Genomic DNA, 24,970 nt, shown 5'->3' on the forward strand with positions numbered 1-24,970 from the left:
GATTCAGGCCAAAGAAACAAGACAACGCTTACAAAGTTTGGGATCATTTTGATACTAAAAGAAAACACGTTTTACAAATTTTTGAGGCATTTTAAATATATTTTTATTGAAGACTTTATATTTTTTAATTTGTATGCGCATTTTTTTGTAATACGGTAATTTTCACATATTCTTCTATGAAATTGCAGCAATAAAAATGTAAATTTTTCGCAAAAGGAAACACTTGTTCATTTTAAGAGACTTGTATATTTAGTATTGCGCTTTAAGAAAGAAAATGTACTTCTTACCCTTAAAATAATCGATAGCTGCAGCCCTAATATATTCCGTAACATTTTTACATTACGGAAGTGTAAATTATTCTGTTTTGCTGAATGAGTTGTAAATTGTTAAACTATTCATAAATTACAGTTTACCACCCCATACTAATCCCCATTCTTTAAAACGCTTAGGTAGGCTAGACCATGTCCAGACAATATTTTTAAGTTACGATCATCACAATGCCTCTCCATCGTTAATCGGGGACTACCTGTACAAGTTGGACAATATTTTCTCCATAATTCATTCTAAATAGCACTTTCTTGCTCGGTGTCTGAAAATGTGTGGCGTCACTATGGTTAAAAACAAAAATACATTTTAAAAAAAGGTTGACCGAATGAATAGGTGTGTAAACAGATCTGGTCTAATAACGAGATGAAAACAGAAAGTGGTTTGGGGAGGGGGAGAAGGGAGGGACGGGTGAGCGAGGACAAGAACGAAGATGAGGACAGATGGCATTCCACAGAGAGGCATGAGAAGGGGAAGGAGGGGGCACGGGGAAAAGAGTAATTACAAGTTTCACAGCTTGATACGATTTGTAATTACCTCCCAGCATCCACAGCACCAACATTTCTGGGTGATGTGGAGCACTCCGAAGTCAAGGGAGGTCACACGGAGGGATTCTGAACCGAGGCTAAACAAATAAATCATGGTTGAAGAGAGATGAGGATAGAAAAAAAGTGAATATGGAATATGGAGAGAGTAACAAAAAAAACCCACGAAAAACTCTTCTGTTCACTGACCTGCCACAAAGCTGGAGGTTTTTTTTTCCTCTATATACTCAAACACACACTCACAGGCTAAGAGATGAGGAGGCAGAGAAGAAGCAATGCTAAGGAAGAGAACACAGGCCTGGAATGAAGAGTGCTGAAGGAATCATGTCAAGGCTGAGATCCTCAACCTGTGCGCAAGGCTGCGAAAGCTGCAGCTGTCACCATGGCAACTAAAACTACAAGACAACGTCAAATCGAATTCCACGAGACCCCTCTCACTTTGAACATCATCCCACCCCCACCACGAACCATGTTCTGAACCTCATTTAATTACAAGCTCTAATTTAATTTCTGCACTTGAGAGGGGAAAAAAGGCCAATTTTATTGTTTTGCTGGAATGGCAACAACAAATGATGCAATTTATGAAGCTTTACCCAAAAAAAAGGAAAAAAAAAAAGTTCCCAGATAATTGGTGTGTTTGTAAGCAAACATTCATCTTGTTCACGCCACAGCACAATGTAATGCAGTTACCTTCTCGACAGGGACACAGCAGCCAAGTCAAACAGCACCACAGAGCACAAGCACTGGGTTTAAAGTGGCGCATTTTCCATTCCCCTTTGCTTCCTCCCCCGACGCACTGCACCGGAGTCACTAGGAAAACACCGGGTCCGTCTTGGGGGTAAGAGATTAAAACCAGTCGGTGCTACATCAAATTTCCTGCCAATCACCGTAGCACAGAGCTGCAAGTCAATTAAACAACAAGGCTCACAGGAGACCCTGAGTAAGAAAACATCGAAGTGAAGGGAAGTAAATGTAGGAGTAGATCAGTTTTGAAGGACAGAGGGACGTGTAATCTCCATATTATAAGCACAGAGCAGCGGTAATTGTAACTGAACAGAAAGGTCTTAATCTATGATTGTGTAGTGCTCAAAAACTGTTTAAATCCACACTGAAGTCAGCTGTGTAATACAGTTGCATGGGGAGCCAGTCCCGCTCATTTAACCCCTTAGTCATCAGCGCCGCGTGACGATATCCCATAGTTCTCAGGTGTTAATGTTTCGCAATAGACTAAATAAAAAGGGAGAAGAGTAACCATGAAAAACTATACATCATTCTAAAGGTCTAAGCTTCAAGCAGCGATTTCAGATCAATGTTTTTCAATGGAAAACGTATAACGAATGTATTTGCTGAATGTGTGTAAGCAGTACACGAAACATGCATAAAAAAAAAAAGCACTACTTATATTATTGATATGAGTCACAAACACATCCACTGCTGCTCATCCTGGTTTATTAGGAAAGATGAGGCTCCACTGAACAACACGTTGTAAAGCATTTTGCTCCAACCAAACAATAGTGTGGTAATTTAGATGGTTACTGCTTTGTTTATGTCACAGAACTTCGGCTGGTGTTTGTGTGTGTATTTCGAATGAGCCTTATGGACTCACTATCGTTTTATGTATAGCAAATTTGTTGCACATAATTAAAAACAAAATGTAAAAAAATTTAGGGGTGTGTAAGAGCAGAAAATGCACTATAAAAACAACCTCAGTGACATATAGATCAACAAAAGTTTTCCCAGAAAATGGCGTTATAAGAGAGGTTTATTATATACTCATCCTGCTCAACATTGGTCCTTAGTTGAAGACCACAAGTTCTGCAGACTCCATGTCTGGGAGACAAGAAAGCATAACTGACCTCTTTGCATGGAATCGATCGTGTCTCTTTGTCTGACATCAAGCATAATAATGATAACTACAGCTTATGTATGCTGAAGAGGTCAGTCGGCCTTTTCTTCAGAGTCTATTGAGGTTCTCTCAGACACACAATGAGTAGTTTAGTAACCATTTGAACAGGAAAGATGTCTGGCTTTGTGTGTCTAGTAGGAAGCATTTTAACCTACCCATGTTTGGGTATGTTAAATGCTTGACTGGACATTCACATTGGCATAAAAGTTAACGTTGTGAAGCATCAATTAAAAAAAATAAAAATAAGTGCATCAGATACATGCTGGAATTTGTATCAACGCAATGCTTTAACATATTTGCGTCGGTAAAAAAAAAACAATATATTTATATAATTATTAGTAGATGCGCTATACTTTTATTATTTCAATAGACCAATACTTTGAGACTAATGTTTGATATGTAGATTGACACGGTTTCCCTGCACATTCGCTCAGCACCACTGCTGCTACGTGAATACGACGTATCAACACTATGGAGACCGAAGCGTGTCCAGAGAGTCACTAAGTATACAGATTCCCATGGTAAAGGTTTCTTTTTTTCTTGGCACTACAAAGGCATGTTTGTCTAAACCAAAAGTAATAAAAGTAAACTATTATATTTTTTTTCCACTGCGGTGAATCAAATCTAAATCGGCTCCTCACTGCACCGCACGTTTGTAGCAAACGAGAAATGCAACAAGACAAACACCACCGCATTGTGCAATGTAGTTTTGAATCGGATACAGGCGTTTCCATGGCAATTTTTTTCTGCCTTATTGAACATCCATGCCACCAAACCCCGTTCAATCTGACTGAATTGGTTGCTCAATTTTATCAAGAAACCTCAATCACTATTCATGATTCACGAATCACTATGTATAATTAGGATTGTTTAGGTTGCTTGTAAATTCAAGTCAATAAAATTTTTATAGCGCTTTTAACAATGAACCCTTCTATAATTCTTATATTCTTTAAAACTGTTTTGGGTTCACTTATATTTCAATTTACGCACTTCTCCCCAATAAGCAAACCTCGGCCGACTGTGACTAGGAAAAACTACCTTAGGTGGTATGAGGAAATAACCTTAGAGCAACCAGACTTAATAGGGGAACCTATCCTCATTTGGAGTGTGATTATAAATCATTAAAAACAATTTAAATACCAGTCAGTTGGAGTTGTGGAACCAGGAGCCCTTGAGCTACTTAAGCTTAAAATTTGAGGTCAATATAGAGGACACCAAGAGCCTTTAAATTATGAAGAAACAGCATATGCAGAATGTTAGTTTGAGTATTGATGAGGTTGTTCATCCTGAAAGTCCAATGTCTGGAATCTTCATGAAGTGAAATCCAACTGGAGCTGGAAATGTACCCAGTGAGACAGGACCTAACCAGGCTTTCTTTTTACAAAAAAAAGTCACTGATAAAGAATGTATTCAAATCAGTGCAGGAAAACACCTGAAGGTAGAGGATTGAGCCCATGAGCACTCTAGTGGCATATTGTTTTAATTAAATATGATGTTTTGGTTTCTCTGATATGAGCAGATGATGAAAGTTGATGAAGTTGTGTGTAACATCAGACAGGCTCAGTAGTGGACAGTAACGAAGTAAATGTAAGTTGTTACTGTACTCAAGTAGCTTTTTTCACATACCTGTATTTTACTAAAGCATTTCCATTTGGGGAGACTTTTACTTTAACTTCATTATACTTCAGTCAAATATCATACTTTTTACTACATTTCGCAAAATCAGTCGTTCTTTTTGAGTGGATAAAAAGTGGTGAAGCGCACAGGCAAGCCACCAATCAGGGTCGAGCATGTGCTCCATTTTGAACTTGTTTTGATTGGTGCTTGGTGATATCTACTTATCACCAACATACAGTTCAGCAGCAAGCAGAATATTTTGAGAGGAAGAAACTCCTGGCCTTATTTGTGCGATTTTCTTTTTTTGAAGCAGTTGAAAAAAAGGTCTAATTATACAAACACTGATTTTGATTTAAAAATCATCATTCTATTCTTTTTACAAACACTGCGTTGATTAAAGCAACAGTCTTGTGATTAAAATTATAATAGGAGCATTATAGCCATAATAAATGATAGTAGTTTAGATACTTAAGTACTTTGTGAAGCAAATATTTTTGTACATTTACTCAAGTGAAAGCACTTTTACTAGACTAATATTTTACCTAGTTTATATTTACTTTCACTCAAGTGCATGGTTTTGTGTACTTCATCCACCACAGACTGTCAGACAGAATAGCAGTAAAACTGGAAACTCATTGTATTCAGCCCGACACTCAATATTCTAAGTGATAGAGACCCATTCGGCCATGAAGTAGACGAACGGACACAACAGCATGACGCACACTCACCGATTCAGCACTGATCTCAATGTAGGATTTTATATATTTGAAGATTATTTATTTATATATTTCTGGCTAAGATGAATCTGAACAAAGGTAGATTTCATTGAATTACTGGCTACTTGGAGTAGCAATGCTGATTTATAAATCAGGCAGGGTTTGATGACGAACAAATGTCATAATTAAAAATTTTTAAACATTTCTTGGTGAACACGTGTCTTGATAGTCTGTGTACGTCATTCTCTTCTGCCTTTACAAAGAACCAACTTTAATGGTCTTATTAGATATTGATTTTATAGTTAGTGAGGGACATGTTGCTTAATTAGAATTCAGTTAACACCATTCATTTGACATATGAAAGCTGCTCAGGAACTGTTTAGTAAAGGAAAGATTACCGTTTACTGTACACTTTATAAGAATCTTTGCTATATACACTAATATAAAAGTAAAAAATTCAAAATTAAGCAATTAAAGTAAATCTCCTGGCATCTGTGTAACGCTGTTTCAAAGGCAGTGCATACAAAATTTCAAAAATCATTGGCAGTAACTAAACCTATACAGTAAAATTGTGGAGTAACTCGACAGCAGGGGTTCCCAAACTAAGAATCGTAAACCCCTAACTTGAAAATAGAGTTGAAATGTTAAATCGCCTCTTTTGTTTCATTCAGTGATTTGATTTATGCATTTATATGAAAAATTGATTTCTTTGCTTATACACTGACCAGGCATAACTATGACCACCTGCCTAATATTGTGTTGGTCCCACTTTTGTTGCCAAAACAGTCCAGACCCATCGATCATTAACGGTATTAACTTCTTCAGCAATTTGAGCTACAGGAGCTCGTCTGTTAGATCGGACCACACGGACCAGCCTTTACTCCTCACGTGCACCAATAAGCCACCTCGGCCACTGTGACCACTGCAGAACAGGAAAACCCTACTAGAGCTGCAGTTTTGGAGATGCTCTGACCCAGTTGTCTAGAAATCCTTACACTCTCCCATTTTTCCTGCTTCGAACACATCAACTTATATACCATCCCACCCACTAACGGGTGTCATGATGAAGCGAATGTTATTCACATCAGCGCTCTATAGCAGGCCACTCAAAATTTTCCTCTCCAAAGCATGCAAACCAGATCTTCAGGGAGCTCACCTTGTGCACAGGGGCATTGCCATGCTGGAACAGGTTTTGGGTTTCCAAATTCAAGTAAATGCAAGAGTTATTATAGCGCATCTAAAGACGCCCTGTACAATTGAGTGCCTCTAGCTTTGTGGTAAAGCATAAGATTGGCGTGTGTTTTTGAACATCTCATTTCACATTTAGTTCTCATTTTCTATTATAATAACCTTTACTCTTCTGGGAAGATGTTCCACTAGATTTGGGAAAGTGGTTGTGAAGATTTGTGCTCATTCAACCACAAGGGGGTTAATAAAGTAAGGTACTAATGTAGGTGAGGTGAAGAAGCCTGGGGTGCAGTACTCCATGAATTTAAGACTGGAAACTATCTATGAGAATTAATGAGAATTCTTGGGAATAAACTGGAAATCTACAAAATTGGCGCTTAGCCCAAAACAGGGAACTAAAAAAATAGTTGAAATAAAAAATCTTGCAAGATAATCTTGGTTAAAACAACCAGATTTGATGATTCAGTTGAATTTCTACCCTGCACATTTATTATTCACATGCACACAGCACACTTACTGCAGGGTTATTGAGGCCATACTCCCTACATTCACTGAGCATTCCTCTATGACGGATCATTTCTAGAATCCTAATACTTTTGTTCACAGTGTATTTTTTTAATGCAAGTTCAGAGCTTTAGATTTTGAGATAACAATAACAACGACAACAGTCCTGATGGACAGTGAAAAGTTGAGACAGCTTTCAAGTGTGTTTAACATTCGTGTGCACACAATGGCAAAACATTGAAAAATCGATCTGGAAACCTGACAAAGCAATGGGATGCTTTGTTTCTAGATAAAGTCGAATTTAAGCCTTCCAGATGTACATCAAAAACGCAGCGAGTGTGTGAATAACAATGCTACTCGCGGTACCGTTGCTTCAGTGTGTGCATGTAAAATCATGCTTCAATGCACCTGGCTGTTTTGTATTGGGACGTACCTGACTAGTCCGCTGTGGATTACCCTACAACATAAACGTGTTCCACTAAACTGATTGGTCCAAGTCAGTACAATATACTCATTTTATACTTAAGACTTGGCTTCCATTGATTCCACTAAACAGATACATCCAAATTATTTGCAAACTCTCAGGCAGTAGTGCTGGATTTGGAGATGCAATTGACTTTTTTTTTTTCAATCTTCTTATTAATACAACAAAGATATGTTTAGCATTATAAAGAAAAAAAGAATCAGATTGTAAGCCATGGCTTCAGCATAACTTATTTGATGACAAACTCATTGGAAATGGAAATGTTTACTTGGAGGTATTATTATTATTATTATTATTATTATTATTATTATTATCATCATCATCTCATTTTCCTGCACCCAGCACATCTGGATATTTGTTCTTTGAGAAAATCCAAATAATAAAATCGGCAAAACCAGTATAACCCCTGGCAGCAAAATGTCTGCAACCTCTGACTCTGGCCAAACTATCATGGGGGGTCTCTGGCCACGCCAAACAACCCCTGGGGTCTCTGACTTTAGTTCAGCTACTACCTGGAGGTAGAGATTTATTTACATGAGCAAAAATGGGGCCTAGGCTAAAAACCATTCCAAACTGAATTTCAACCCCACCGATTAACCATTAGATTGTACATTTATTTAATTTTTTTAATTGGATGAATTGACAAAATCTGGTAAAAAATTGCTTTATTTATACATCTTATTTAAAATCATGTGAGAAAGATAGGCTTCATTTTAAGGTCAGAATCATGTGAGATAGACCCAAGTAAAAGAACACTGCTAACAACTTTCTTTGGCTCACAAGAAATATAAAATGCTACACAAAAAATGAAAAAAAACAACTATAAATTGCATTTAACACTGAAATCTGTAATAAAAGGAACTGGGTAACTTATCGAGCAGTGACGTACCTGTTGGAAAAGTGCCACAGATTCTCCTAAAAGAACTGTTCAGTGTAAAGAACTAGCTGTTCCTATTAAAAAGCAGTCTCCATTACACCACCGCAGTAGCCATAATCATACTTGCTTTGGTAAATAGCTCAATAGAGCCTCAGTCATCAAACCATGGCACAAGTGATGAGCAATTCGCCTCAAGAATACTGAACCCATCTTGTTAGTAATGGAAGTGTTATGATGAACAGCACTGAACAAAATGCTAAAGAGGCTTCAAGAGGCGTCGAACTGCCTAAACATGGTGTTAGCACTGAGAAATCTGCACTGAAAAGCCTGGCCAAGTGTTCTCTCCATCCTAACTTTCCTCTTCCCTCTCCTATTGCCATATGACTGAACAGATGGGGGAGAAATATCATCTCTCCATCTCACACTCACTCCTTCTCCCCGTCTCTTTAAATCCCCTCATTTCTCACTTATGCAAAACAGATGCGCATGCTATACACACCAGTGTTAATAGAGAGGTGTTTGTCAGAGGTAATCAATAAACACTGAAAACTGAGCGAGCGAACAAACAAAAAACAAAACAACATGTCCTACTTGGCCTAATATGTTTCTCAGAGCCTGTAGATGAGCGCAGCAGCTAATAAAAAAAAATATATATATAGTCTTATACCGAATTTACAGCCAATTCAACCAATAAGGCGTGCGAATTTATGCATCAGCCAACTTAACTATATGTGCATCGCCTAAACACAAACTTAAGTGCATTAAACGTGCAGTCACAGCGTCGTCTAAACCTTCGCAGGGTTGCGAGGTGCAATCGGTGGCTTGCTAAGATTTCACCAAATTATGTGAAATGTCACGGAAAGCAATATACACACTTAAACACTGCAATGTAGGCCTAAATTAAAAAAAAAAAAAAACTATTGAGATTTGCTGTCATGGTTACATTCCAACACGCTTACGGACTTTGAGAAGATTTTTCTTCTTCATTTGGAGCAGCAATTGACTTCTGGATTAGATTGATATTGCCTTAAAATAACCCCTGCCAGTCAGTAATGTATTTTTTATGCTCAAGATATAATTTTCCCATACCACAATACAGGTAGTCCCGAGTTCGACTAAAGATTTCGCGATTAAAATTGACAAAATTGTAAAAATATTTTGTGAATCGCGCAGCAGGTAAATGTAGAAGCGTATGAAGCCTTGTGAGATGCCTAACTATCACAAGAACTATTACAAGAGGGGAGAGCTTTTTTCTGTTTTTGGTGCGTTGTGGAAAACCACCTTTTTAAAATGAAATTATTTAATTATAATTATAAATAATTTATCTTAAAATTTCAATATTTAATAAGCTTATTTAAAATTGCAATTTCAAGTAGCTCTGTATCTCATGTCAAATCTCAAAAAACTACCAACTTGAAATTGCATCAACCCAGACTTTATAAGACAAATCATGCCAATGAATTTTTCAATGAACAAAAGAAAGGAGAGTTGATTGTATAAACAAATTATCCAAATCACCATATTCCATCCCACTTTCTCTTTCCAGTTTCTATATAAACGTTCCTTTTCCTGTCGTTCTTCATTTATCCGAGTGTCCTCACACATTTATAAATGTCTGCAATCTGTTCTTCTTCTAGGGTTTACAGGACAGAAGAAAAGCAGAGGAGATACTATTGAAAAATAAATAAATAAAAAATGACAACCAAAGCGATCTATAATTGCTATATCTGCTTTCCCCATAGGGTACACACAGTTCAAAGAAGACTTTCTTCTGATGATTAAACACATCACAGCCAATCCTCAATTTAGCAACATTACGTACTACATCAGCAAAAACTCCTTTTTTAAACCTGTATAACAGGCATAATGCATCCAATTATTCCCTCACAGGTGTTTCAAAGCCCAATTTTAGCTCGTCCACAAACCCGCTGCAACATACATATACACCGTTATATACCTGCTGTACTGTAAATTGCTGTATTGCTAAACTATGTACTGTAATTTGTTAAATTATTAAAATACAGTATAGTACCCCATACTGATTTACATCCTTTAAGACTCCTGGGTAGGCAAGGCCATGTTTCGACGTAATGATTGGGTCATCGGAACGCATCTCCAAGTACTGTACTGTATAATACTATAAGTATTATACAGTCATCCCCCGCTTTACCGCAGTCCGAATCTCACTCTCCCGGTCTATCGCGGAATTGCATTTGCCACATAACTCATTTGTTTTGCTGATTTTCCCGGTTTCTCGCAGACATCACGATAGACCAATAAAAACAATTCCCTTTTTATTGGTGTTTTATGTTGAAATAATGAAACTGATTAATAGCAATATAATTATTAATTATAAAATGAAGTAACATGTTAATACAGTATAGTACTGTATATATAAAATAGCATTTTTGGTTTACCGTTTATCGTGGGCGGGTTTGGAACGTAACCATCGTGATAAACGGAGGATTACAGTTTAACAAATCAAATCATACAAACCAGGAAAAGCAGCTTGTAAACTGAAGATAGTTATAGATTTTCTCACATGAAATGGCTAACGTGCCTGAATGTGCGAGAAAAACTCCAAGTGGTTTAATTCATGAAGTAAATTGTACATTGTGGTGTAACCTGGAAAAAACAGCACACAATCTTTTTCCGTTCATTGCTCACCGAGTGAACAGCAAACAGTCAATAAATGCTACAGACCATGACATTTCCAAATTGACAAAAACAGGAAATCTAAATGAGCTGATTCAATGAGGAATTGGGAAGACCATTAAAAAGGAGAGCAGCAGCCATTTAAACAGCAGAGTCCATTAAAGCAACCATTTTTCAATCTCCAGCTCATAGGAAGCCCATTCGTTTTTTAAAAGTTAATAAATTCTTCCTGTTACGAGCGTTTTTTTAACGACGGGCCTCTCTCTTCAGAAGTCGCCCGCTGACATTTTTAGCGTTGTGTAAGCTTCATTTGCCGATCATTAGACGATTACCAGAAATCGGCTGCGAACGTTAAATGGGTAACGTTCAGCAACAAACTCTGGCGTGACTCACACACTCTGAAAGGGCTTTTCAAAAATGCCAGGCACAACAGGCTCTTTGGAAAAAAGACAAAAAATATTCCCTTTTCTTTTTAAACAAGTGCTGTGTGTACACAGAGACCAAAACATGTTTTTCTCTAAGAATTTAAAAAGCATGACTAATCCTGTTGCTCATTCCGGCTTGCATTTTCTTTATTTAAAATAAGTTAAAAAAGATTTACTGTGAACACTTCCTTGTTTAATATGGTTTTAATGCACAGGAAAGACTAAATTGTTCCAGCAATCTTCATCAGCAGTGGGCAAATCTCACCAGCCCAGGTGGAAAGATGAGCAGTTTTAATAAACCAGGCTCATATCTGACTGAATTGTTGAGCTGCGTTCAACAAATAGAACAACCAACCCTTAGTCACTTTAGGCAAAAAAATTGGTTATTTCTTTTGCTCATTCATGACCAAACAGCCTCTCATTGGTGCTAGTAAGATGGTTGTAAACAGGTTATTTCTGGTGTCTGAAACGACATTCTTTTTGGAGAGCCACATGTCTGCGGCTGTTAACGCCTTGATTATTTGGTTAGACAGAAGAATGATTCAAACTGACAGGAAAGCAACTCAAATAACCACTTTATACAATGAGCGGAAAGCTTTCCAGAAAGCACGACATGTCAAATCCTGAGAGTCTATTAACTACTTAATTTTTTTCCCTCAGTTTTTTATGAATTTAATATTTACATCCAAAATAAAAAATAAATAAATAAATAAATAAATAAAAAAAAGAGATTTGTCTCTAGAGGCCGCTCTTGTGCTGTGTAACGCAACCCGGAAAAACTACCTGGTTAGATTTTTGCCTATAGTTATAGCAATCAGCTACCTCTGATTGCATGAGGTGATACATTGTTAGAAGCGGATAGCACTCAAAATACACAATTTGCTTTACAATTATACACTCGAGTAGCCGGACATTCAAAAAAATTAAAATAAAGGAAGTGGTACCGAAGCATTCAGGCTTTTACATCCAGACTATGCAACATTTTTTTCACCTCAGGCAACCAGGCTCCTCCCTCAACACTTACACTTACTGTGTTACTGAGCTGCTATAAATCTGAACTCACACACATTTTACACATCCATGTCTTCAGCACCACCCATATTATATTATTTTCTTATAACTATATTACTGTTTGCATGCTTTTTTTGCAAATCCATTTGACTGCTGCTAATGCTGGTTTAAACAACCTTTTCTGTTTACATTGTGTTTATTTACAAGTAAACTCCTATTCTCTCTGCACACTGCATACTGGCTAGCGTGTTTTTGTGTACATGTCCTACACCGTCGTGTTTGCACCAGATTCCGTTTGCACCAGATTCCACACGATGCACTTTGTGGCGAGAACAATTAGTCTCAGCTCTATATTCTTGCACCATTTTGTTTTATGATGTTTTATGTAGCACCAGGGTTCTGGAAGAACGTGGTCTCATTTCACTGTGTGCCGAGTCAGCTATATGTGTCTGAAATGACGATAAAAGCTTCTTAACTTGACTTATTACATTGTTAGCTACCATTTCGCCTTTTCAGGAGACCAAAAAATTGGACTGGGCAGCACCTTGGGGCTCTTCTTTGCCCTGTGGTCTAGCTACTAAATGCATCATTTGTCCACCACTGATCTTTACAACTTAAATTCTTGCAATTCTTATCAGGGTTATGTCTATTAACATTAAATCTGAAGATGCTCCATTTTCTTTACACGTCCCAATTTCATCCAGATCCTCGTTACGCTAAATTGTTGCATCGCATAGTACCAGGAGGACACATTAGTAAAAATGCATTCCTCTATACAGTATCTTCAGACCGATATGTCCGATTAGACGACCTCAAAAACACCAATATCGGGTAACGAATGTTTCAGAAGCACATCGTTCTACACCTTGGTTTACTAGTTATTATTCACATCCACCCAACAGGAACATCAACAAAGTAAACATTAAACTGGCTGTAACCTTGAGTCAATCTAAACGGAGTCTAATCAGGCAAAATGTCTTACAATAAGCAATGTTTCGACACTAGCGAAGTGATCCTCTAATAAATTGCATATCGATCCATGATCACTTTAAGCCCCGACGACACAAACATCAGATCCAAAAATTCTCTTCCCGCTTGTGCTTTGGAAGGAAAAAGAATCTTGTTAAATGCGTATATTGTATAATTTCGCAGCACTTTAACAAACCTGACCTGAATACTAATCAATATCTATATTTATATAGGGTTCAGTCATGCAAGACATCTTTGAATAATGAAGTATATAACACACAGGTCAGGCTTGACAACGTTTCAATTACTAATCAATGAGGATCTGAACTCTAGGGAGAGCCGGTGAGGAACGGACTGTAAATTCAGAACGTTTTCAGAACCTAGCGGGAGAGTTTGATTATACGGTTGTCCAGACCGTTTTTTTTTTTTTTAATGACCAATCATCGCGTTTCCAGGCCAGAAAAATACCATCATTGATTAACGAACAATCATTACATAGTGAGGGATTTATTTTAATGACTTGTTTTTAAATGAAAAACAATCCTCAGGGATATTTATCACAACAGTCTCGTTTAGTTGCTGCCATGCGTCTGATACCTCATGTCAATTTTGGAACAATTTCTGCCCAGAAATACTTCTTCCTGTAAATAAATTGACCCAAAGTTTATGGATTGTTCATACTTTGCAACAGTCCAAAATTTTGTTTTATTTGCGATATCGCTGTCATTACAGTATCGATCATTTAAGGAAAACGTGGCTTTTGTATATTGCATGGAGATTCGTTTACAAACATGGCTGCCGTGCTGTCCCAAGCCATGCGGAAAGCCGAGAAGGGTTTAGTGCACCACAGGCACGCAAGATAAAACCACTTGAAATCGGACAGTTTTATCCAACTAGAGTCAACTGTCTTGATGAATAATTTGCAGCTCATCAAATAAACCATTGTAAAATGGATCGGTCGGCTGCGTAAGTGCTTTGACACCCACTTAAACTTTCATGGCTAATTGACAGGCATTTTTAGCTGTAGAGGTTCTCTGTGTCTTAATTACATTCCCTCATGCAGGTCGACTAAGATGATGAATAAGTCAGGTGTACCATTCAAATAAATTATAGTTTCATTGGTCCTACAGACATTTACATTTCTAACTTGTCTACGTGTGTGCATCCCCCTTTTCAAATGGTTTGTCCCAGGCAAACCGCTCAAATAGCACAATATAAAAAAAATAAAAACACAGTCGTGTCCCAATACTTTTGACCATATACTATGTGGTTCTTTCCCAAACTGTTACAAGATTGGAGACGCACGATTGTATAGGATGCCTGTGAAAGCAGTAGCATGAACATTTCCCTTTACTTGAACTAGAACCTGTTCCAGCATGGTGATGCCCCTTTGCACAAAGCCAGCTTCATGATGATATGCTTTAAAAGGGTTGGAGAAGCTCTTGAGTGGCCTGCTATAGAGCTCTGACCTCAACCCTATTGAAATTTTGGGGATAAATTTAAATGCTGACTGCACCCAAGGCCTCCTCACCTCGCCTACACATCAGCACAACATTTACCAACACACTTGTGGGTGAATGAATCTCACAAAAATCTACACCAGCACGCTCCAAAATCTAGTGGAACATCTCCCCTGTATGTTGTTTTGTATTTTGTTCCCTCACAATGTACGCGAACATAAAAATAATTTTCCACGTATAACGCTACTGCCTTTGAGTGGTCCTTCCTGAACACAACAAACTACATAAATACATATCAAATAAAATGCAAATAAGGGACTAGACCCTGACAGGTATGGTTAGAATAATAGCAGAAAAGTACATGTGCGTCATACAGTAGGTGTGTGTGTGTAAATTAACTCAACGACTGACATCTACACAATCTAAAGCAACCTAAGTAGGCGCTGACATCCTGTCACCAAAATAAAGAGCAATTAGTTCAGCGAGCTGGGCCAGTCAGCACGTCTAATGAACAGATCAGTAGCAGACAGCAGCCATGTGGCAGTGCACCACACTCCACTACACATTCTTTCAGATCTCCGTCTCGAAGCAGCCTTTCTTAGTCACACTAATCCGATCTCAGCGAGTAATGACAATCAATGTCAATTCACTGAACGCGTTGTTCGATAAAAGCTTGGCCGCACTTCTTGATTCGGTGTCTGATCAGCAGCCTATAAAAACGAAGCACTTTAATCCCGCATACGACCGATGACTACGACATCACAGCAGTGCCATCTAGTGTATATAAGGCACATTACAACTGGATAGTCATTTGTGTCTCCAGAAAAAAATAAATATTTAAATGTGAGAGAATCCTGGTCTGCTGCTAGTTTGATAAAATAGGATCAGAATTTGATCAATTGAACATAATATGGGTAATATAGATGGAAGTTGTCACCTTCATTGTCAACCCAGTGATAAGGCAAAACACTAGCAAAAAAAAAAAAAAAAATCATTTTGCAAACATTCATAAACAATGAAGGAAAAAAATGTATAATAATCTGAATAGGTTTGTACATGTAATTTAGATTATACGGTTCTTGGATTCTTAGTATTAGATTCTTAGTATTATTGTTTATTATTAGGGGCCTAAGATAGTATCATTCTTCTGCATCTTCTTATGACTAGGTTGTCAATGGCAGAAAAAAAAAAACTGATTAAAAGTTGTAAAATTCGGCACCGTCTATATGGAGGGTCTAAACCAGCGTTCCGCAACGTTTTTTTTTTTTTAATCGTGGACCAGTTTCATGCAAGACAGTTTTTCCATAGAACTTTCATGGAGAAATTGGCATGTGCAGAAATTATTTTTTTATTTTTTATTTTTTTATAAAAACACCCTGCTGACCTCAAAATGCTATAAAATAGAAATAAAATAATTAAAAAGATTTTATTCCTGCTGTGTGGCCCTCTAAATTATCTACGGTTAAGTACCAGCCTGGTGGATGGGGATCCCTGGGCTAAGCAATTTATTCTGACTCTCTAGTGCCACCGCTGGTCAAAGTTGGGTATTGTTTGGAAGTACAGGTCGACTGACTTACAGAGCTGCCTTCCGATTAACAATCATAACTTATATTGTAAATCGAGACATGGCCTAGCCAATCCACTGTACTGTATAAACTATGCAATATATATGTATGCTACATTTGCCTGCCACGTGAAAAATTGAATATTTTAAAAAGTTTCATCTCCCTCATTGGAAATCGATCCATTGTACCTAAAGGGCCTTCTTCGTTTTTGAACTGTACGTAACTATTTAAATTCGTCACTCCTCCTACAAATTTTGTTTAATCACCACTAAATCTTCAGCGCAAGCCCTTGAACATTTTCCATTGTTTAAATTAAATTTTTTTTTTATTTACCTTTCCAGCTGTTTTCAAGTTTCCAGTGATTATTCAGTTTTGCTCCAATCACAACATTTTAAATGTTGCCACATCCATTACTCAGGCTTAAATCCAGTTCTATGAAAGTCTGATAAAGGCTCAAAAAGCAAGATCTACAGCAATCGTAAGGAAATCGGGAAACAAAACCAACCACTTTAGCGACAGCAGGATTGAGCGATCACTTGCACAGACAAAAAAAATCTTGATTAAAAAAATAAAAAGAATCTGCTAAGCTGCTATGGGTTAGAAACTTTGAAAGTGCTTCAAAAAGCCTTTTCAACATCAGAGTGTGTGTGTGGTGGTGGGGGAGGAGGACTAATCAGACAATTAAAATAAACTGAACAAAGAAAAAAGTGAACACAAACTTTCAATAGCAAGTAAAAAGGAGAGAGTGAAAAAAAAAAAAAAACTAGTCACTACTTCTTTATCAAAACAATAAAAGGCGACCTTTAAAAGGGGTTAAGGGGAAAAAAAAAAAGAAAGAAAAGCATATGACTACTACTATTTAACGCTTGTAGGAGTGTGTGAGCGTCTTACATAACGCACTACTACAAGGACATTTCGAGCGTTGAAAGAGTTCATTTCTGTGTGGGTGCACTTAAATATCAGCACGGCAGCTCAGCACTTATCCGGCGTTGCGTCATGACTTTTAAAGAGTAAAAACAGTGCGTGAAATGTGTTCAGTAATACCTGTTTGGCCAAGTTGACAGAGTCTGCGGTCAGTCTGTCTCGGAGGTGGGGGTCTAACTGTGAGGCTGGAGCGATCTCCACCACCTTCTGGTGTCTCCTCTGGATAGAGCAGTCCCTCTCATACAGGTGAATCACGTTCCCGTATTTATCGCCTGCAGGACACAAACCCAAAGTTTGAGATACAATTTCACTGTATGGAAACCGACTATTAACATTGTGTTTGCATCTGAAACACCATTTCAGTTGCTAGATTACATCTTACAGTCAGGAAAACGTGCTACAGAATAATGACAAGCTGACTGCATGTTATAAAGCGATCCATGAGAACGGACCGTTTCTGCAGTCATAACAATCTGCTAGCATGGTGCACAAAAAAGTAGTTTCCCAAAACAACAAGAGAGCTCATCTGTCAACCAGGGAACGGTGATGGTGAAGTGATAGCAGCTTGTTTATATTTATAAATCATATACATGAACTCAAGCTGGTTCAAAACTGGGCATAAAATACTTTAAATCATGAAAATATAATCTTAATCTGTAACTCAAATGTTACATCATTGTCTAAATAATGTAAAAAATTCTGAGGTGGCTTAAAGGTTTCAATTCCTCCGACCGCCAAAGCTCTAATTCTGTTTTGTTACGAGTCAAGTTTCATTCCATCGATTCACTGACGACGCAAAGCAGTTTATTTTATTTTTCGCCGTACTGGACTTTCTATGATTCCACCTTCGAGACTTCAAGTCCAAACCAACTCAGTCTACAGTTAAACATTTCTAACCACAATATACACTAAAGTAAGCAAAAGTATTGGGACACCCGATTTTTTTTTTTTTCCTCCAGCCATATTTGCTGCTTCCTCAAACTGTTACCACCAATTTGGAGGCACACAATAATATAGGATGTGTTCTTGCTGCGTAAACATATGGTTTACGTGGCTTGGTGTGAAAAATCTTGAGAGGCCTGATATAGTGCGATGACTAACACTTTTTGACCCCTATTGAACACGTTTGGGATGAACTTGACTGCACCCCAGGCCTCCTATTAGTATAGCAGCAAATGTGGACTAAAAGGTGGAATAGGATGTTCAGAAAGCAACTGAGTCTTGTGGTCAGATGTCCATAAACCTTTGTCCATATCTTGCATGTTCAACTCAATAAATTCATTTTTATAATTGGTAAATAGAAAAACCGTTAAGTCAGTAGAATATTAAAATAACTTAACAGAGAGAACAACGTATGACAATAATTGCGTTTTATAAATAACAAAAAGAAGTTCAACTCTTATACAATAGACTATATTGCTATTATGCAGGTTACAGATAAAATTATGGACTGAAATATCAGAATAAAACCATACAGTAACTAATCTATTTTTCTTTATACAAACACACACACACGTGTTGCGTGCACAGCTGATAAATCCCCCCCCCACACACACACACAGACACACACCGTTTCTAGCAATGCTTTCTGAACTGAACTGTACTTTTCACCACCTCTAAAATATCTCTCGGAAGCATCAGAGTGACGCCTCCATTTATCTCCAAAGACAGAGTATGAGAGCGAGGCGGAAAAAAAATAAAAGGCCACTCTCCGCACCGAACACGAGACTGATAATTAAAGCATAAAGGACAAACCCGTAAAAGCCATAAAACAGTGAGATGAAACCGGAGCTGGTTTTAAAGCTCTTCAAGTGGAGTAACGAGACACTGCCTGAGGATTATCTACTAAACACCATTCAACTCACCCAGAATTTGCACTTCAATGTGCCTTGGCTTCTCAATGAATTTCTCCACAAACAGGGCTCCATTGCCAAAGGCTGCCAGGGCTTCAGAGTAGGCCCGCTGGTAGTTTTCTTCCAGCTCCTACACACACACACACACACACACACACACACACACACACACACACACACACACACACACACACACACACACACACACACACACACACACACACACACACACACACTGAATAAAACTACGCTTACCTTTTCTAAGGGTAAAAGTAAAAAAGGGCAGAAAAAAAAAAAAAAAAATAAATAACACTTATTAGGGGTGTACGATATATCGTTTACGTTAATATCGTAATTGTTTTAACGATGTGTGAATTGACATTATCGAGTATTTCACAAAACCCAGACAAAACACGCCTACATTGTGCATGCATAAATTACGTACTGGAGTCTAGTAGATTAGATTAAAAGTCTATTAACATGCATTTAGAATGATCGCAATATTCAAGATATGGAGGTAGAAAATGTATACATTTCATATAGTTAATAAATATCACACTAAGAATTGCAGAGGGTTTTCCCTCAAAAATCAGCTATTTAAATATATAAAATGTATTTTATATTACGGTATTATAAAATATCAATTTCATTTGATTGGCAACAGCTAAAATGCCTAATTATTCCAACTGACTGATTTAAATGTTAGAATTTGACAAAAAAAAAAAAAAAAAGGCCTAATGAAAAGGTAAAAATCTATTGAAACTTCTTGGTAAAGATTTCTCTCAGTCACTGTGAAATGGTAAATCTTACAGAATGTGAAGCATATTTGGGTGCCAGCACAATAACATCTGTTAGACAAAATCCAAAACAAAAAATAGATAAAAATAGTTTTTTTTTTTTGTCAATATCGCACAATACATGATTCTATCGCGATTGGCTGAGCGATGTTCAAAGCCACTATAAAATAGTCCACATGACCGAACCAAAACGTGAATGTTTTATTTAACCTGATTGCAAGCCAATAAACCGTCACCTTACATTTTGAAATGTGAAAGTGAACTTATATAAAAAAAAAAATTTAAAAAATTAAAAAAATAAAATAAAATAAAAAATACAAAAAACAGAAAATGAATGATGTGCCGAGATGGACCGAATGTCGGAAAAGATGCAAAAAGGAAGGCTGAAATAAACGAGAGAACTAGAGAGCGAGAGAGATTAAAAGAAAAAAAAAAAATGAAAAACAAGGGATGATGTTTCGCTTCAGGGCAGTTGGCATTAACTGTATACGGCACCGTCTGTAAAACACAACTGTGCAAAAAACTTCTGCTGATTCAGATGAGGGAAATTATGCATGTGACGAGTCGCTGAAGCGAACCATCTTTATGCTTGCGCTGGCACCCGATCTATAACGAGCCGAGACGATGGAGCAGGTGGGGGTTGGGGGATAAAAAGCTTTTACCCATGATAAAACTACAGTAATATATTTTCTCAAGTGGCTCATTGCTTTATTTAATTGCATTGGATGCACTAAAGCAGATGTGGCCTCTCCGGCTCGACTTACCTCGTATTCCCGCACCACCCGCATGCCGCGGCCCCCGCCACCGTACGCCGCTTTAAAGATGATCGGGAAGCCGTACGTGTTGGAGAACTCCTGGGCGTCCTGCAAGGACACGATAGGAGCATCTGTTCCAGGGACCACCGGCACACCTACATAGAGAGCAAACACAGATTGTGCAGTTGCTTATCCACAAGCCAGTGCAAACGTTTTTAGACATTTGAATCACTTCTAAAACAAAAAGAGCAACTCGATGGTACTAGAGAAATGGGTTTTTCCCCAGAGGAAGCAACATAAGAGAACGACTTGACTGTGATCCTCGTTTTTTGACAAGTTTGGCTTCTGTATATTAGAATCCAGTGCAAAAGTCTACAATAAATAAAAAAAAGGTAAACCTAAAAAGTAAACCCCTTGTTTAATTTGGACAATGATCGATTTTACATATTTCCCATGGTGAGTAGTTTGCCAAAAGGAAGCATCTGCCTACCAGCACGGATCGCAATGGCACGAGCTTCCACCTTGTCACCCATTTTACGGACGACATCAGGAGCCGGGCCTATAAAGCGCACACCGGCGTCAGCACAAGCCTGAGCAAAATCAGCCCTCTCTGACAGAAAGCCGTAGCCTGGGTGAATAGCGTCCACGTCATTCTCCTACAAAACAGAGAAAAGAGAAAATTCCGTCTAAATACATCATTAAGCTTGGAGAACTATTCTTGGTTGGCAAACAAATAAATCCTAGCTGGAATTTCTGTCTGAGATTTAACTCAAATCAAAATTTGGCGCATTCACATTCATACGGACGCAAAATGCTTCTTTTTTTCATTTGTCAAATGTAAATTGAAATAAAATATAAAAATCTAAATCTAAAAGTATAACGTATAATGACTGTGGGAGCCTATCGGGTAAAAAGCTCATGTTTAACTCCACATAAAAACTTGAGGGAAGGGATCGTTCAGTCTGCTGTTTTTGTCTGCTTTATAAACGTCTCAGGAACCTCTTATTGTTCATAAACACTGACAAAAATTAAAACAAGTTTCAACATGATCGAAATGAATGGATTTATATTTACACGGCATGTTATTTTACACTCCTTTACACTTAAACTCTTTCACTCCAACCACCTGAATGTCTTCTCCACCACACCCATAAACCACCTCCTTTGTCTTCCTCTTTTCCTCCCCATCCCATCTCCCTCCTCTGCACATGTCCAAACCATCTCAATCTCGCCTCCCTCACCTTGTCTCCAAAACGTCCTACATGCGCTGTCCCTCTAATAAACTTGTTACTAATCCTGTCCATCCTCATCACACCCAACGAAAACCTCAACATCTTCAGCTCTGCTACCTCCAGCTCCACCTCCTGTCTTTTCCTCAATGCCACTGTCTCTAAACCATACAACATTGCAGGTTTTACCACAGTCCTAAAAACTTTCCCTTTCACTCTTGCAGATACTCTTCTATCACAAATCACTCCTGTCACTCTTCTCCACCCACTCCACCCTGCCTGCTCTCTTTTCTTTACTTCTCTAACACACTCTCCATTACTTCGCACTGTTGACCCCAGGTACCTGAACTCCTCCACCTTCTCCACCACTTCTCCCTGCAACCGCACCACTCCACTGCCCTTCCTCTCATTCACACACATGTATTCTTTCTTACTCCTACTGACTTTCATTCCCCTTCTCTCCAGCACATACCTCCACCTCTCCAGGCTCTTCTCAACCTGCTCCCTACTCTCACCACAAATCACAATATCATCCACGAACATCATAGTCCACGGAGACTCCTCTCTGACCTCGTCCATCAACCTGTCCATCACCACTGCAAACAGGAAAGGGCTCAGAGCCGATCCTTGATTCAGTCCAACCTCCAACTTGAACCATTCTGTCATTCCTACTGCACACTTCACTGCTGTCACACTGTCCTCATACATGTCCTGCACCACCCTCACATACTTCTCTGACACACCTGACTTCCTCATACAATACCACAACTCCTCTCTCGCCACCCTGTCGTACACTTTCTCTAAATCTTCAAAACACACAATGCAACTCCTTCTGACCTTCTCTATCAACATTCTCAAAGCAAACAATGCATCTGTGGTGCTCTTCAAAATAAATGAAAAGGGTCTTAAACTATTAAATTTTAAGAAGGTTTACCTATTTAACAAAAGATACATGCTTTCTATAAAGATTCACATAGAGAAACATCATGAATCAACTGAGTCATCGGTTTTCCCGATTATTCGGCACCAATAGTTGATTGCTGATTAAATGCTTTTTAAATTTTTCAATAGTTCCTATAAGAGAAGAATACCATTTTATGCTGTTAGTGAAAAATAATCAACATCGGGGTGGTAGCAGCAGAAAAGCACCTTGCCATTGATTTAGTCAAATTGCAAAAAAATATATATTTGTAAATACGCACTCAACTATATACGAAACTTTTATAAAACATTTTTTGCACTTGTTTTTATATAATCAATCTATCTATAGATCAAATTGTATTGGAGTTTTACTTCACTAGGTTTACATTTTTAGATCGCCATATCAGTGCAATAGTTTACTTATTTGCTCATATTTATTCAATTCTGAATAAATTTAATTTTTCAACTGATTTACTTTTCAGTTTATTGAGAAGGAGGCGGTTTCTGCCGGGGGAACAGTGGATAGTAGTTTGTTTGTTTATTATTTATTTACTATTAATAATTGCAATATTTGTATTTAATAATGACAATAAAACATATACATGAACGCGATCCTATCCTCTATCGGCACAACTCTGACAGGATCTGCATTCAAACGGTCAATTAAGGAGCATCTTTCTGACCTTGGCCACTTTGATGATGTCGGGGATGTGGAGATAAGCAGCGACAGGTGGCAGACCCTTTCCTATGATGTAGGCCTCGTCTGCCTTCTGCCTGTGCATCTGGCCCGTGTCCTGCTCAGAGTACACAGCCACAGTCCGAATGCCGAGCTCTGTGCACGCCCGGAACACGCGGATCGCGATCTCTCCTGCAAAAAGATTTAGACGTTTGCTCATAAGGAAAAAAATAAGAATAAATTATCTACTGTAGTGAACATAAACCGTCCCAAAAATTGAATAAAATACATGAAGGCTGACCTCTGTTGGCCACCATGACCTTTTTAATAGGCTTGTACTCCAGAGTCTGCGATGAGGTATGAGCCGAGCGGGATAGACAGCAGGCTCTGCGCACCGCCATCACACCCAGAGCGGCCCGCATCCCTCCCAATTTCAGCAACATCTACACAGAAAGAAGAGGAAAAACTTAAAAAAAAAAAAAAAAAAGAAAAAAAAAAAAAGTGTCTATAAAACAGTAAAATTATAAGCCGTTTTTCAGTGTTAGGAAGCTTTCCTATCTGGCTCGAAGGACAAATGTTAGGAAGTTTTCCTATCTAGCTCGAAGGACCATAAGGATTTTCACTATCTGGTGTGAGCTGATCAGGGGATTGTACACAGGATTCAGAACACTCAACTTCAATGGGCATATAATTGATCGTGTGCAATTCTTGCTGTCAATTGCTAGCTGCTGCTTGGTTGCACAATGCCAAATGCCACTCGGTGTTCTGGCCTTTTGTACTGTGATGTCATAGGTAACTTGTCATGTTTGGTAATCCGTATGTCTGCCTCTAGTGGTGAAGCGTGGAAATACAACTAAATGGGAATCCTCCTTACACTCTGATAAAAGCAATCCTGGAGTTCACAATTATATTTATCATCATTTATAGGCCATCAGCTGGTCCACGATGTAAACAAATTATAGTTATATTTATATAGAGTTTCATGCCACTCATGTATTGTTCATATTTAGGGCAAATATGTGCAACAATCTTCATGCCATAATTAGTTACATGTGAATTAACTATTATTGTAGTCTGACTTTTCTGCCATCTGTTAAAACTGCTGGTGCATATTTCATTTCACTTCATTTTTTTTTTACTTTAATCCTTTACTGTGCACAATTGCAACCAAACAATTTCCCTAAAGGGATCAGTAAAGTTTTTTTGTTAACAGAATACAACTTTGACTAGAAATGTATAGCGGCTTCCACAAATAAAAAAAGGCAGGTGATTTTTTTTATTTATATATATGTATATATAAATAAAAATGGCATGTTGAAACTAGAGGTCGACCAATTCATCGGTTTTGCTGATTAATCAGCACTGATAGTTGATTGCTGGAACTATCAGCTATAGGCAAAAATCCATACCGATAGTTTTTCCGGGTTGCGGTTTACAATACAAGAGCGGCCTCTAGAGGCGCATCACTGGGGCCACATGCTGTTTATGTGAAGTGTCTCTTTTTTATAATTTTTGCATGTAACTTGAAGTGTTACTTTTTGTTTCAGTATAAATGCATTTTATTTGCAT

At 38.0% G+C, this 24,970-nt stretch overlaps 1 protein-coding gene across 1 annotated transcript in view; it reads right to left on the reverse strand.

Moving 5' to 3' along the window:
- Positions 1-24,970, reverse strand: part of pcxa (pyruvate carboxylase a) — a 165,740-nt gene that overhangs the window by 131,011 nt on the left and 9,759 nt on the right. The window contains 6 exon segments of the mRNA XM_046868027.1: positions 17,291-17,442; positions 19,036-19,153; positions 20,585-20,730; positions 21,066-21,231; positions 23,409-23,593; positions 23,703-23,844. Coding sequence (XP_046723983.1) covers positions 17,291-17,442; positions 19,036-19,153; positions 20,585-20,730; positions 21,066-21,231; positions 23,409-23,593; positions 23,703-23,844 — 909 coding nt within the window.

Source organism: Silurus meridionalis, chromosome 15 (assembly GCF_014805685.1).
Source record: "Silurus meridionalis isolate SWU-2019-XX chromosome 15, ASM1480568v1, whole genome shotgun sequence".
Lineage (NCBI taxonomy): Eukaryota > Metazoa > Chordata > Actinopteri > Siluriformes > Siluridae > Silurus > Silurus meridionalis.